The 15,880-nt window shown below is 37.4% G+C and overlaps 1 protein-coding gene across 1 annotated transcript in view; it reads left to right on the top strand.

Moving 5' to 3' along the window:
• Window positions 1–880: 880 nt before the first annotated feature.
• Window positions 881–15,880, top strand: part of RTKN2 (rhotekin 2) — a 74,031-nt gene continuing 59,031 nt past the window's right edge. Inside the window, exons 1-2 of the mRNA XM_021699980.1 lie at window positions 881–940; window positions 7,841–8,037. Of these exons, the coding sequence (XP_021555655.1) occupies window positions 881–940; window positions 7,841–8,037 (257 nt within the window). The remainder of the gene's footprint in view (window positions 941–7,840; window positions 8,038–15,880) is intronic.

Raw genomic sequence — 15,880 nt, 5'->3', positions numbered from 1 at the left:
CTCTCAAATAAATACATAAAATCTTTTTTTGAAAAAGAGTCTTTGTATTGGTCTTTAGGGACAGCAAAAAATGGGGCTCGGGGAAAATAATACGTCATTCGGCTATCACCTTGGATGCTGGTGGGGAAGGAGTAATGAAATAAGTATTTTGCAAGAAAAGAATAAACTGCTTTCCGGAAAGAAGTCTTTGCAAGAAGAACAGACTACTTGGGTGTGTGTGATGGGGTCTCTGGAATTATAAAGAAACACTGGGGACAAAAGAAAAGACCTTGGTATCTCACCAGCCGGGGTTACAGGGCCCTGGTCTCCGAGTGACCCTGTGCTGTGTGAGAGCGCTGGGAGCAGTGGCCCTTGGTTCTCTGGGAATGAGGCCATAGGCTCCTGGTGACACCGTGTGTCCCTGAGTCGTCCGTAAGAACGCAGGGACTGCAGCCAGCCCGAGGGCTGTGGAGGGAGAGCCTGCACTGGGATGCAGGCAAAATGCACTCAGCGCCAAGGGCGTGCCTCGAACGCCACCAGCAGAAACCCTGTGCCGGGCCAGGTGCGCTTCGTGGCCGGCGCTCTCCCCACCGCCCGGCCCACTCCCGTCCCAAGCCCGCCCACACCCCAGTCACTGCCTTAAGTCGGCCCTCGGCTCCCCACTTCTCCGCGGGCACGGAGAGCTCGGGTCCCCGCCGGCTTCCAGCTCGGGAGGCCCGGGCGCGGGGCGCTCCCACTGCGCGTGCGCCCTCCGGCTGCAAGCCCCCCGCGCCCCTCCCCCCGCGGCCGGACTTGGTACGGCCGGGACGGCGGTTGGCGTCCTCCGCGGCTCCAGCTAGCGGCGGGCTTTTCAAATCTTACCTTTGGAGGAGTGGCGGCGGCCTTGGCTGTGGCGCTGGAGATGGAGGGGCAGACCGTGAGGGGTCCCGAGCTCCGCCTGGCGGGCCTTCCCGCCCAGCAGGTGAGTGAGGAAGGGCCCGGCTTCGAGTCCTCAAGCCACCGTTGTGCCTCGTCGTCGAGAAACCCCCACCCCGCGTCTCCTATTCAGCCGTGGCCAGAAACAAAGGGAAGGACTAGGAGGCCGCACTTTTGAGGCTCCAAGGGAGCTTAGGAATCTCCTCATCCCCCACGGCCCCCGATTTCTTATGGAGGAGACAGACCCGAATCGGGAAGCGATGCCAGAGTTCCGCCGAGCGTTTCCGGGCGCACCTGCCCGCTGCTTCCCTCCACCCTCCAGGGTTTGGACCCCTCAGTGTAGGCGATGCCGGGGGAAGGGAGGCCCCGGGATTTCCGAGAAGTCCACTCGAGGCCAGGAGAGGACAGTTTGCTTATTACTCGATTTGACGGAAACACAAGTACTGGAGCGCTGTCTACGCACGACAGAAACTTGAGGGGACGGGGTGGAGGAGCAAACTGCAACCTTGGAACTTTAGAAAAAGTTGGTTTGATAGTGGATTCTTTTTGAATTGGATAAGAAAGAAGCTTGATAGTTTGCTATTTCGCCATGTAAAATGTGTGTTAGAAATCTTTTTTACTTAATAGAGACCAACATTTTTTCGTAGGGAAGTCAGTTATTAAAATGTTCTATTTTCCCCTTAACCATAATTTTAAAGTCTTAAAACTGATGTCTTTAAGCTGGATCTTCACTTCTGTTTTAATCTCCACCTTCTTTTACCTACTTCTGAGATAGATTAAACCATATGAAAATACCAGTTTTGTAGGTCAAAATTGGTAGACTAGTGGCAATTTTATATGGTCCAACCTATTATCTTTGTTTAGAAACCTGGCAAAGCCTTTCCTTAGAAACTTATTCTTTGTTAGAAGTCTCAGTAGATGCAACATTGTTAGTAAATCTTCAATAACACTGAGAAAAATAAGTAAGACATTAAGAATCATTATGCAGAAAAGTCCAACTCCTTTATTAGTAATGCTGTTTTATGCCAGTATTTTAAAAAATTTCAAACATTTTAATGTAAAATACTTATTTTTCTGTCCTATCCGTTATGTACTTTGGCTGTCCCAATTGTTCTGTTTTGTTTTGTTTTTTTAAGATTTTATTTATTTGACAGAGAGAGAAAGAGCGAGAGAGGGAACACAAGCAGGGGGAATGGGAGAGGGAGAAGCAGATTTTCTGCTGAAAAAGGGAGCCTGATATGGGGCTCCAATTCCAGGAGCCGAAGGCAGATGCTTAAGGACTCAGCCACCCAGACGCCCTGGCTGTCCCGATTGTTAACAGAATCTTGATTTCTAGTGAATTGGCAATCTGTTGAGGTTCTTGTGTGTATTACATAGGTGTTTGTATTGTCGTTCAAGTATATTTATTTTGTTGTGTTCAGCAATAATATTTAGGAATTATACAAAAGAGAGAAGAGGGTAAGGTCATGAAAGAAGTTTAGCTACATGGAATGAAAATAAATGTTTAAAAATACACAAGGCTGGATTATTTTCATGTGAAAAGGTACAGTATTTAGTGATTTCTTAGGCAGTAAGAAAAGCAAATAATTGAGTTGTGGAATTCCTTCTGTTCGGATCTTGGATAAAAACTGCAGAATAGTAATAGGTTTTAACCTATTACTGAGGGTCAGTAAGAGAATTTTATACATGACTAACTGAATTTTTATTTGCTGTTTTTCCTTTGATATTAATGAACCTGCCATCTAATAAGGATAAGACCAAAAATTATTGGGTGGTCGTAACACTATGAAACACCTCTGCTCAAACCTTGGAGTCATCTATGAGTACACACAGCATAGAGTATTGGCTTTAGAGTCAGATTAAGGTCAGATCCAACTCTGCTTGTTGTACAACCTTGAATAAGTTATCTGTCTTTTCTAAGTCCTTGGTTTCCACAGTTGTAAAATGGGTAAGATGGTTATTCCAGAAAGCTGCTGGGAGTTGAGAACTTCTTTAAAATACTTAGCATAGGGGCACCTGGGTGGCTCAGTCGTTAAGCGTCTGCCTTCGGCTCAGGTCATGATCCCGGGGTCCTGGGATAGAGCCCCGCATCAGGCTCCCTGCTCCGCGGGAAGCCTGCTTCTCCCTCTCCCACTCCCCCTGCTTGTGTTCCCTCTCTCGCTGTGTCTCTCTCTGTCAAATAAATAAATAAAATCTTAAAAAAAAAAAAAAATACTTAGCATAGTACCCAACACTCAGAATGTGCTTGAGAGAAAACTCTTTTTCTTACCATCTTCTGTCCCATTCATCTGAGATGTTGGGGCACCTACCTTTTCTTACAAATACTGAAGCTTTTGAAATCTTAATAAAAATGAAATTCAAGAAGTAATGCTATTGATGCCAGCAGGCCGGGTCAGAAGACCCAGTTGTTGTGTGTGTGGGGGGGTGTCTCGCAAGACCAGCCCAGAGGGTCCTTAGCTTCCTGCAGGATGGAAATCTCACATGAGCCCACGGAGGTGAAAAAGTTCATTGAAGATATAGAGAGAGCAGATACAGACAAATGCCCAGGAAACTCAGAAAGACAAGGAGCATGAGTCTTGTCTTAGTTTGGGGTCTGGGGGTTTTTATTGAGGATGATGGTCCGGTGTATGTGTCCTCTCAGGCATCCAGGAACCGGTTAGAACAAAGAGGAGGACCCAAGTGTTATTGCTTGGAGCCGGGGTTGGGGCAGTGGGTGTCTTCGTGTCTAGATGTCTAGCGCTGGTGGTCTGGAATACACATATGGTAGATCCCTCCAGTCATTCTCATCTGGGTCTTCCTTAGATGTTATCTGTTCTAGAGAAATCATGAACTCCTTGTCCCTTACAAGGAGGAAATACTCTATTTGCATTACAAGGCATATGTAAAGTGGGGTGTGGGTGCAAGTCCTAGCAAGAATAGAAGCAGGAAAAGGAGCAAAAAGGAGATTTTTTATGGAGTTCTTCAGTTTCCCTGTCTCATTATCTCATTTCAGCAAAGTAAACGTATACAGAAACATGAATTTAAGAATTCTTCCTCTAATGCCATTCCCCAGAATGACCACTATTGACGATTTCCAGACTTTTTCTGTACATAAACAATACTTAAAATAACACGCAATTTCTTTTAGAAGAAGGATGTATGCTATATATCCTCTTTTGCAGTCTTTTTCATCATGGTCACTTAGCAAACATGGTTTAACTATATCCATTGTGTGGGTGATAGTTTCTATCTGGATTACTACAGTTGTCTTACTAGCAGCCCGACTTCATTTTTTTTTTTTAAAGTCCGTGCTTAATTTCAAAACTAAGGCCATTTTCTTTGCGCTTCTTTTGTCCCATTCTAGCTCTTCAAACCCAGTATCTTTCTGTTTTCTACATAATTTACAATTGCACTTATAAGTCCTTTCCCTATTTCATTTTTAGCCTTGCCCTGTATATTTTTATTAGCCTGACTTTAGATACCTACATGATCAGGACAGTGTCATAAGCTTCATTTGACTTGATTACAAGGAAGCTCTCATTTAGAAAATTGAAGAAGAAATGGCAAGAGGGGGGTTTTCCCCCCATTCTTTGCTTTCTGGAGACTTGCTTTCAGACACTTCTAAGAGGGATGGGTATATGCTTTTGTCTGGGGTCCTACTCAGTCTCAACTCTGCCATTATGATTGAGGCAGCGGCAGTAGGGATTTTAACTTCCTCCTGTTCCACTTTGAGGTTGAGTAAGCATCATCCTTGAGCACTCAGTCTGTGCTCTCATTACAGGATCATTGTTCTCACTGTGGATAGCACATCAACTCTTACCGCAGGAGCACTTTGCACCCCTTACTAACTAAAATTAACTTCTTTGACTCCATAAAGACTTTCTTGGCTGGAGTAATAGCACTTGACTAGAGAGGTTTTTCTCTGTGTGTGAAGTATAGATGTGTACTAAAGTTGCATGGGGAACACAAAACTAGCTAACACCACAGCTCGCTCGCTCTCTTTTTTTTTACACCGCAGTACATGCGAAAGCATACATACACTTAACAATTCATGCCACTCACGTCCGTCAGCCCTCCCAGATCCACATCTGCTCACTGTAGGAGAGGTAAGCTAGTTTACTATGAATATTAATTTGGCTGGGTTAGGGATCAGTGAACTCTTTCTGTAAAAGAACAGGTAGGTAAATATTTTCAGCTTTGTGGGCCACATGGTCTTATTTGAAATTACTCACCTCTGCCAATGTAGTTTGAAAGTAGCCTTAGATAATACAAATGGGTGTGACTGTGCCCCAGTACAAGTTTATTTACAAAAAGACGAGCATTGACTGGGCTATAGTTAGCTAATCCCTGCTCTAAAGGATAGAATTCTAATGTTAATATGTTAGATATATCTCATTATCATATATCCTTAATGAATATTTAACCTTACAAATAAGGGGATTTAAAAAAAGAAGCCCTAACTTTGCATTTCATTTCTGCACTATTTCCCAAGCCTCTATAGTTTTATAGTCTATCAATAAGTGATGAAGAGAAGATAATCTTCATTTATAAGAGGGAAACCTTAGAAGCCCAAACTGATTCTTTAATGTGTTTGTGGCCACCTGCTGGTTCCTTGAGGTTGTTGCAACTTTCCAGATTGCTATGGAATTTCAAGTACTACGGCAGTGGATCTCTACCCTGGCTGTACATTGAATCACCAGAGGAACTTAAAAAAAACAGCAGCAACAAAAACTCAGGCTCGGGGCGCCTGGGTGGCTCAGTCATTAAGCGTCTGCCTTCGGCTCAGGTCATGATCCCAGAGTCCTGGGATCGAGCCCCACATCGGGCTCCTGGCTCAGCGAGGAGCCTGCTTCTCCCTCTCCCTCTGCCTTTCTCCCTGCTCATGCTCTCTCTCTGTCTCTGTATCTCTGTGTCTCAAATGAATAAATAAAATCTTTAAAAAAACAAAACAAAACAAAAACAAAAACTCAGGCTCCACCTCCCAAGAGTCTAATTGTTTTGGGGTGAGTCTTAACTTAGGTACTTTTATAAGGCCCTTCCCCACATTCTAATGTGCAGCCAGCTTTAAGAACCGCTGCGCTGGTTGAACTGGCTGCCTCACAGTAACATTTAAAAAGCAAAATTGAATTTAATGGCAGCAGATGGTATTTGTTTATATTTGAGTTGTGGGGTAAAGCTATTCATCCTGGTTTCACGTTGTTCCCTGCATGCACTCTCCAATACTAACCAGTCTGCCAGAGCTTATTTCTATAGACATATGGGTCCCATGGACAATTCTTATAATTAATTATTAATTACATTAAAGAAGAATTTACTTTGGGACTGACAAAGTCATAAAAAGATGAAACAGAATTGTTGAAATTCAGCCTTGTGTAAAGAAGGAAACCAGCAAACAACTACATTTATATAGTATACCAGTTTTGAGTTCTACTACTAAAGAAGGTTTTTTTGTGGTAATTACATGATGTAATTACAGGAAGTCATTAAACAGATCTGTTTTTCTGCTTATGAATAGTGCATTTGATTGATTTGGATAGTCAAGTTAAATCATCTACTGCAACTTCTCTTTTAAGGTTATTTTCATAGACTTGCCCTCCTAACTTTTAGGTTTTCCTTTTGAAAAGATTGTCTTTTTAATATCTGGAACTTCTGTTATTAGATTCCGTTTACATTTTTTGATACAGATTTTGATCTAATTAAAAGGTAAATTATAACATTCATTTTTTACCACAGAAGCCAGGATGGTCACTTTACTTTTAGAAATAGACATACCGGAGCATTATTATGTTTGTAGTAAAGAGTATCCAATGATTTTTAATTTTTTAAAAAGCCACTGTGAATTAAAGCAATGCAGTTTATAGAATTTTAATGTTACATGTGTAACTTGTATATAGAACCAGGCCATTACAAGATCGTTGTATGGAATAAAAGACTTTCAGTACTAAAGTGATTTAGTAGTTTCATGATGACTCTTAAAACTAAAGTAAACATACCAAAAATGTATTCTGAATCTCTGTTCCATCTGATAGCTAAAGCTTCTGACATTTTCTGGGCACAGTGTTTTCACTCTTGCTTCTGAGATTTTATTTACATTGCTTACCACAGCCGCTAAACCTTAGTCCCCTTTCCAGCATCTCCTTTAGAAAAATTTCCCTTGGTTAATCATCAACCACATCTTGCCATTCCACAATACAACTATATAATATATGCATGTGCTATATTGTTTACATTAGTTACTATATTATTGTATTAGTTTCCTGAGGTTGTCCTATAACAAATTACCAAAACTGGGTGACTTTAGACAGTAGAAGTTTATTCTCTCATTGTTCTGGGATCCAGAAGTATGAAATCAAGGTACCTACTGGCAGGCCCATATTCCTGCGAAGGGCTGTGGGAAGAAATCTTCCCTTGCCTTTTCCAGCTTCTGGTGGTTGCTTGGTGGTCCTTGGCTTGTAGACTCATTACTCCCATCTCTGTTTTAGTCTTTGCATGTAGTTCTCTCTGTGTGTGTCTCTTTCTTCATGTGCTTTCCTATAAGGACACCAGCCAATGGGTTTGGGCCCATACTACAGTATGACCTCATCTTAGCTAATTATATCTGCAAAACCCTATATTCGAATAAGGTCACATTCTGCAGTTCTGGGAGGACAGGAATATTTGGGGGACATTATCCAACCTCGTGAAATTATGCTAAGAATATGTAATGTTTCTCACCCTTGTTTCTGTTCTGTTTCTCCACTAGATTGTAAAGACTTCCTAATAAAATAAGAAATTAAGGTTTGCAAAGAGCATTTTCAAATAGCTATATCTTTTGTGCTATTATACATTAAAACTTTGTTACTTTCTCAATATGTTATAACATTAAAATGATGTCTAGTACCTTTTCCATCTATTGGGGTAAAAATAAATGTTATAATTTTGAATTTTTGCTATCTTTTAAGAATATTTTCTCTCTTTTTTTTTTAAGGATTGCAGCATTCAAGAAAAAATAGATTTAGAAATTCGAATGCGAGAAGGAATATGGAAGCTCCTTTCTCTGAGCACTCAGAAAGACCAGATCTTGCATGCAGTTAAGAATCTCATGGTATGCAATGCTCGAATAATGGCTTACACATCAGAGCTACAGAAATTAGAAGAACAGGTTGCAAATCAAACTGGAAGATGGTTAGTAGCATAGTTTTCTTATGGCTTTTAAGGCACTCAAGCGTTTGAATAAGAACACAATATAATTTAATTTTAATGTCAATTATCAAGTCACAAAAGCTTTTAAAAAATAAATATACCAAAGTAGTCTCTGATATTATAAACATTTTGGCAGTAGAACTCAGAGTAAACTTAATATTATTAGCAGTTTTCACTAGGCAGTTTTGTTGTGTTCCAGATTATAAGATGGTTAAGAAGCAAGAATTGAGGGAATATTTTAAAAAGGACCAAGACTAGGGCCCCTGGGTGGCTTAGTCGGTTAAGCCTCTGACTCTTGATTTCAGTTCAGGTTAGGATCTCAAGGTTGTGAGAGCATTGTCTCGGGCTCCACACTCAGTGGGAGTCTGCTTGAGATTCTCTCCCTCTCGGTCTGCTCCTCTCCCCACAAGCTCACTCTCTCTCTCTCAAATGGTAAATAAATAAATCTTCAAAAAAAAAAAAGGACCAAGACTGATAGTTGAGTATATAGAAATGTGAATTTAAAAAATTGCTTAAAAATGCTAATAAAGAGGTGCTAGCTGAGAGTAATGGAAACTTAAGTGTAGAAATTGAAATGCACACTCCTTTCATATGGTGAACATAAGTCCTAGAGAGGCAAGCAACTTACTCAAGGACATGTCACTGGCTAGTGACATGCTAACGAGAGGTTGCTTAGGATTTGCTGAGTACCTTCTGGTCCTTGTTCTCTCGGTTACTCTGTGCTGCCATTTTGGATCAGGTCTAGGATTTATTTGTAAATAAAATTTACATCCTATCCCATTTACAATGCCAAGTCTTTTTTTTTATTTCAACTTTTTATCATCAAAGTTTTCAAACATGCGCAAAAGAAGAGACTGTTGAGTAATTAACACCCATATATCCATCCTTAGGTTAAATAATTTTCAATATTTTGCTGTACTGATCCATCTATCCCCTTTTTTCTTTCTTAAATTTTTTTTGACTTTTATTATTTTTTATTTTTATTTTATTTTATTTTTTTTGATGTAGTGTTCCATGATTCATTGTTTGCATGTAACACCCAGTGCTTCATAATGCCAAGTCTTCTTGAACCTAAGAATTGACTCAACTTTGTTGGTCTCTTTTCTAATATAAATGGTCTTACATCACCCATTGTTGATCAGTCTTAAAGCTCTAGCACTAGTGAAGAATTTCTTTTTATATCTTAGTGGCCATTGTGCTGTTCACAGTACACCTCCACTAAATAGATACATAAGATAAAAACACAGGTTACAGAAAAAGATATTTGTAAAAATAAAATGTTGATGAGATTGTGATATAATAAAGACTTGTGTACGAAGTAACTAATATTTATTCGCTGTACTGCTTTTGGATAGCTATTTAATCTCTTTGGCCTCAGTTCCTTCATTATGGTTGGCAAGATAATATTTACATTTTTAAAACTAAGATTATATTGGGTGCCTGGGTGGCTCAGTTGGTTAAGCGACTGCCTTTGGCTCAGGTCATGATCCTGGAGTCCCAGGATCGAGTCCTGCATCGGGCTCCCTGCTCGGCAGGGAGCCTGCTTCTCCCTCTGACCCTCCCCCCTCTCATGTGCTCTCTGTCTCTCTCATTCTCTCTGTCTCAAATAAATAAATAAAATCTTTAAAAAAAAAAAAATCTTTCTAAAACTAAGATTATATTAAAAACCTAATCTAATACTTTTTACATAATTGTTATTCAACAAATGTCAGATAATTTTCATTATTATTTATCCCTGACATTATAAAATGAAATTATTCTTGTGTCGTAATTTAGGAAAATATTTTTTCAGATGGACATACCTTGGTTTAAGTCAGTGCCTCTCAAACTGGGTCACATATATCACTGAGAGTACGTGATTATGTGTCAGGAAATACAAAAAGCCATGATAAATATGGCATATCTTCTTTATAACCATGAATTTTTAGGGTAAAACATGAGAAATTTGGAACTGTGGTATAATTTGAATTATTCTACACACAAAGATATATGTTCTCCCCTCTCCATCCTTTTTAAGGACATTTTGTCAGGAGGGGGCTGTTTCAGTGGAAGAGTTTGAGAAGCACTGGTTAAGTACAGGGTGGGACGAAAACCTTGCTATTACATCATCTCTCCCAGTTACATGAAATACTCCTCTGGGAATCCTATCTGTTCTCCACATTTATGTTCTTTACATATTTTTAGTGAATTGTGAATTGACCGTTTTCCTAATTTGGTAGTATGACTTTTCTAAAGTTACTGATTTATAAAAATGTTAAATAAACTTAATCCTTATTGGATTGATAGAAAAAAGATAGGAAAAAATATTTGGGACTCTCAACTGGAAATGTGTATGATTTTCAGTTTCTTTAGGGATTATCTTCATTAGATGAAAATAGCTTTGCACTAACATATGTTTGTTCATAATTCCTATAAAAAATTGTCTCCCTTAATTATAAAATTATTTCTTTAAAGAAATCTGAATATTCCCTATGAATTCTTTTGTTTACAATTGCATTTTGTCATGTGCAGATATGATCTGCACTGATCAAATGTAACTGGAAATTGTAATTTTTTTTTTTTTAAAGATTTTATTTATTTATTTGACAGAGAGAGACACAGTGAGAGAGGGAACACAAGTAGGGGGAGTGGCAGGCAGAGAGAGAAGCAGCATTTCAAGAAAGAAAAATAGCAAAATAAAAGCTCAGGGTGAAAGATGACCATGGATTATTTAAGAGCAGTGATGAGCTGTGTTTTGTTGAGGCTCAAGATGAAGCCAAAAGTTGAAAAGCAAGGGGGAAGCAAGATTCAGGAAAGTTTAGAAGGCTAGCTGGCAAGTGAACAGTTGTTAACTGACAGATTTCCAGGTGCCAGATTCTATGTTAAGGTGTACACAAATATCACGTTATAAACTGAGAGAGGTATAAACCTCTATTAAAGACTTGGCAAATGGGACTTTGCAATATTAGATAACTGTTTCAAAGGACACACAGTGACTACGTGGCTAAGACGTGAATCCAGATGACCCAAAAGCCTGAGGACTCCTCACCCTGGAGGAAGTTAATGGGGGTTAATGGACAGCCTTCTAGGTGCCAGATAATTGTGCTAAGGTGTTTGCAAATGTCACATTATAAACTGAGAGATATAAACCTCTTCTTAAACTTCCCAGCATTCTTTTTGTCACCTTCATGCGTATTCTTAAGTTCTGACTTTTGTTGTCCTCTACGCTTGCTGTGTTAAATGTTGTCAAGTATTATTCCCTACTTTGTTCAGTTTTTTAGTCAACTTTTTATTATGGAATTTTCATATGTAAAAAAATAGTAAGAATAGTATGATAAAAATTTTAAGAATAATATATTCTCTACCTAGATGGACCAGTTAATAGTGTATAGGTTCATCTGCTCTCCCTTCTGTCTTTGTATTATATGTACACACATACACATGCACACACATACATTTTTCTTTTTTTGTATTGATCCATTTGAAAATAATTTGCAGACAACATGGCATGTACATCTCAATGGTTCTAAAAACAAGCATTCTGCTACATAGCCAAAATATGATTATCATATGTAAAATATTAACAATAATTCCATAGTGATCATCTAATATTCAGTCTGAATTCACTTTCAGCTAGTTGTTAAAAGAAAATCCTTTATAGTTGTTTTTCCCAAACCAGAACTCAATCAAAGTTCATGTAGTACATTTGGTTATGACTCTTTATTTTCTTTTAATCATTTTATTTTTTATAAAGACTTCTTGCCATTAATGCTTTGCAGAGTCTACACTTTAAAAAAATATCCTTTAAAAATATCCTGCATTTTCTATTTATTTAATTAGCTCTTTATAGTATCATTGAAACTTTTCTCCTATTTTCTGTTTTTGCTGTATCTGGAATTTGGGTTTAAAGGCTTATTCATAAGACTCAGGTTAAATATTTTTTTGGCTAGAATCTTTTGAGGGGAGGTTGGGTAGGATCTGTGCTGCCGATGTGAATGTGATGGGATTTACCACTCTGTGTGCTGCAGTTTGATCCCTTGGTTTGGATGGCAGTTGCTTGATTTCTCCTTTGTAATATAATGGTTTTTCCTTTGCAATTCCTAAGTAATCTTTGGGACATTATATTGGGACTAGGAGAATATTCTGTTATCTAACTAGCTTTCACTTAGTGGTTATATACATTTATGATCCTCACCTACATTATTATAATGGGGTTTGCAAATAGTGATTATCTAACCCTATTATTTTTTCTACACTTTGTAGTTAATCTTCTTTAAGGAAGGGCATTGCTCTCCTTTCTCTCTCCATAGATTCATGGATTGTTATTCAGTGTGTTATCATTTATAGTCATTAGTCTTTTGACAGATAAATTGTCTCAAATTTGTTTGATGGAAGTTCCTTCAGACTGACATTTTTATTCTTTTGACTTGCCTTTATTAGTCCTTAAGAACTTTCTTACTTTCTAGCACAAAAAGATGACCTAGGCTTGCCTTGTATTTTCTGTGCCTCACACCTAGAATCAGCCATTTATCTAATGGGTCCTGGTTCCCTTCACTGGCAAATGGTATTTTGAAATCAAGATCTGGGCACTGGGTATGCCCATTGTTACTGGGGATCATTGATTTTAAACCTTTTTAGTAGACATAGCTATGGGAGAGATTTTTTTAAAAATTGTGAGTTTAAATTGATATTTGTAGGTTTTTGTTTTCTTGAATTATTTTATATTTATCTTTTTACTTATTCTGAAAACCTTAAGTCCTAGTAACAGTAATCTTTTTCCTTATTTGTTTAACTATATAATTATGTAAAGTAGTTTAATAATTTTAGTATTAATATGATTACTGACAGTAATCGTAGGCATAGACAAGTTCAGGATTTCTTTGCAGTTCTTTCCCAACATACAGAAATTATGAAATTTTCCAACATACAAAAAGGTTAAAAGAATTGTACAATGAAGACTCATATACCCACCACCTAGATTCTACAATTAATATTTTAACTATATTTGCTTTATTCTAAATTCATCCTTCTGTTAATCCATCAATTCACCTTATTTTTTGTGATGTAATTCAAAGAAAGTTCATTGTGTGTGTGTGTGTGTGTGTGTGTGTGTCTATGTACAGGCAAACATGTGTACATTCCTGTGGACAGGCAGGAGACCATGATTAAAAGTTACTTAAAAATTATCTTTTTCTTTCTGAATGGTTATGTTACCAGTTTCATAAACAGAGTCATCTATTGTTTCAATTTGAATTTGCCTTTTTTTTTTTTTACCCTTGGAATAAATGATACTTCTTGGATACGTCCTGTTTCTTTTTCCCCACTCTGAATTAGTAGTACCTACCTCTGCCCCTCACTCTAAGAGGCAAGCATTGTTAACTGATTTTTTTTTTCCACCATAGGTTTTGCCTATTCTAGAGCTTAATATAAATGGAATTGTCTAGTATGTACCCTCTTTTCCTTCAGCATCATACTTTTAAGATTCATTATGTAACTAGTAATTTGCTCTTTATTGATAAGTAGTATTCCATTGTATGACTATACCATGGTGCCACTCCTTTGTAGTGTTGACTCTTCTCTAATTTCTTACTTTTGGTTGCTTGCCAGTCCTTTCACTTAGTTGTTTTTTAAGTAGTTTTTCTGGATTTTATGTTGTTTTCTATGGGAAACAGAAGAGGGAGAGGTAGAGTTTTTCTAATATGAGGTACTTGGACATTACCAAAGAGGAATTCATTTTATATCTTGATCAAACAGATTTTTTTAAATTCTACTTTAAGGAATATTTTGTAATTTTCTTTCTGACTTAATATAGTCAATTTTCATAACTTTCATGGGCTTTTAAAGTTATATTTCTTTTTACCATGATACGAAGTTTAATGTTCAAAAGATCTATGTTATTGATTGTTTTTAAAGTCTTCTATAGGGGCACCTGAGTGGTTCAGTTGGTTAAGCGTCTGCCTTCGGCTCAGGTCATGATACCAGGGTCCTGGGATCGAGCCCTGCATAGGGCTCCTTGATCTCAGGGAGCCTGCTTCTCTCTCTCTCCCTCTGCCTCTCCCCCAGCTGTGCTCTCTCTCTCTCAAATAAATAAAATCTTAAAAAAAAATAAAGTCTTCTATAGTCTTATTTTTTGACCACTTGAACTATCTTGGACTGAAAGATAGGTTGAGATTTTTGTTATTAAGGTTTTTCTGTCTTACCCCTTTTATATTTGATACTTTTCTGTTTTATGAAACATTTGGTATCTTTGCACTTGTTACATACATATTGTCAATTGCAGCCTTTAGTATTATAAAGTGTCCTTTTGTTGCTGTTGTCTCATAGTGCTTTTTTAGACTTGAATTCTGGGGTTGCCTGTTAACAAGAAGATCATAACCGCAAGCATTCTTAGTGTTTGCATTTGTTTGGTTTATCTTTGCCCATCTCTTTATGTTAGCCTTTATGAATCACTTTGTTGGAGGTGTGTTTCCTGTGTTCATCCCAGAGTTGGGTTTTACATTATGAGCGTATCTGAAAATCCTTTAACTAGGCGGTTTAAGCCTATTTACATTTATATTACTGATATACTTGATTTTAGCTTTGTCATATTCTTTTATGTTATGTTAACTTATGTGTATTATAATTGTGGTTTGTCTTTTAGTATTTGGTTTTTTCTGCTCTTTTTAATTTTTTTTAATTTAAGAAGAGTTTTACTGGTATAGTAGTTACTGGAACTTCATATTAAAAAAAAAAATTATACAATTCCCCCTGACTTAGGCTTTTACTATTTTGTTTTTTACTTTAAAAGATATCATTTTGTTTTCACTTATCATCTATGGGGAGATCAATGAACTTATTTTCCCATTTATTTCCTTCTCTATCTTTCTATTTTATTTTGGTTTATTATTATTATTTTCTAGACTGTCTTCTCCTTTGGTTGAGTAGATACTGTTCACATGCTAATCTTGTACTTGTCTCTCACCTTTTTTTTAGTCTTTGATCTACTCTTAAATATGTATAACGTTCACTACCTGTCCTTTTGTACTTTCCAAAATCATCTCTTATTTGGAGAAAGGTTATGATCTAGTAGATTTTTCAATGTGAGTATAGCTTGCTTCACATTCTTTTATGTTTAAAGTGCTTTTCTTTAGTGTTTTAACGTAAAAGCACAGCTTGGCTGTATACAAAATACTTGGCCAATGCTTCTTTCCTGAAAGAAGCATTTTTTCTTAAAAACCACGCTCCTCTGTTGTCTTATCAGGAAATCTAATGTCTAATTTTCTTTCCTTTGTAAATGACTTGGTCTTTTTGTCTAGAGGCTGAAAATACTTTTCACTGTCTTAAAGTCAGATAATTTTATTGGGGTATGTTTAAAGGCTGAGCATTTTGGCTCGCTTAGGACTCTTTCAGTATGTAGATTCAGTTCTTTTATTTTCAGTTTTCCTGGAGTTAAAGCCTCTAGAATAAAGCATTAATTGTCTCATTATTTTGTTTTTATTATTCAAAGACTCCAATTACACATAAGTTGGATCTTCTTTGCCTGTCTTCTATGTCTATCACTTTCTCTTTGATGTTTTTAAAAATCTTTATCTCATTTTTGTCTTTTGGCTCTTTTCATTCTCATCCACTATGTCCCTTAATGTACTTTCAGTTTTATGTCTTCATCCTTGGGCACTTGGTATTTTACTCTTCATTTCAGAAATGATTTTATTTTCCTTTTTCCAATTTCTTTCCTGTTCTTACTCTCATTTTTTTTTTTTTGCATATTTACCTATTGTTTATCCTTTATTAGTCTGAGATATAAAGATTTCAGATTCCTCACTTCCTCATATTTGTAATAGCTTATTTAATTGCACTTAATTCATTT

The sequence above is a fragment of the Neomonachus schauinslandi genome, chromosome 6, assembly GCF_002201575.2.
Source record: "Neomonachus schauinslandi chromosome 6, ASM220157v2, whole genome shotgun sequence".
Taxonomy (NCBI): domain Eukaryota; kingdom Metazoa; phylum Chordata; class Mammalia; order Carnivora; family Phocidae; genus Neomonachus; species Neomonachus schauinslandi.
The sequence above is the reverse complement of the archived record's forward strand: the minus strand, read 5'-3'. Positions and strand labels throughout refer to the sequence as shown.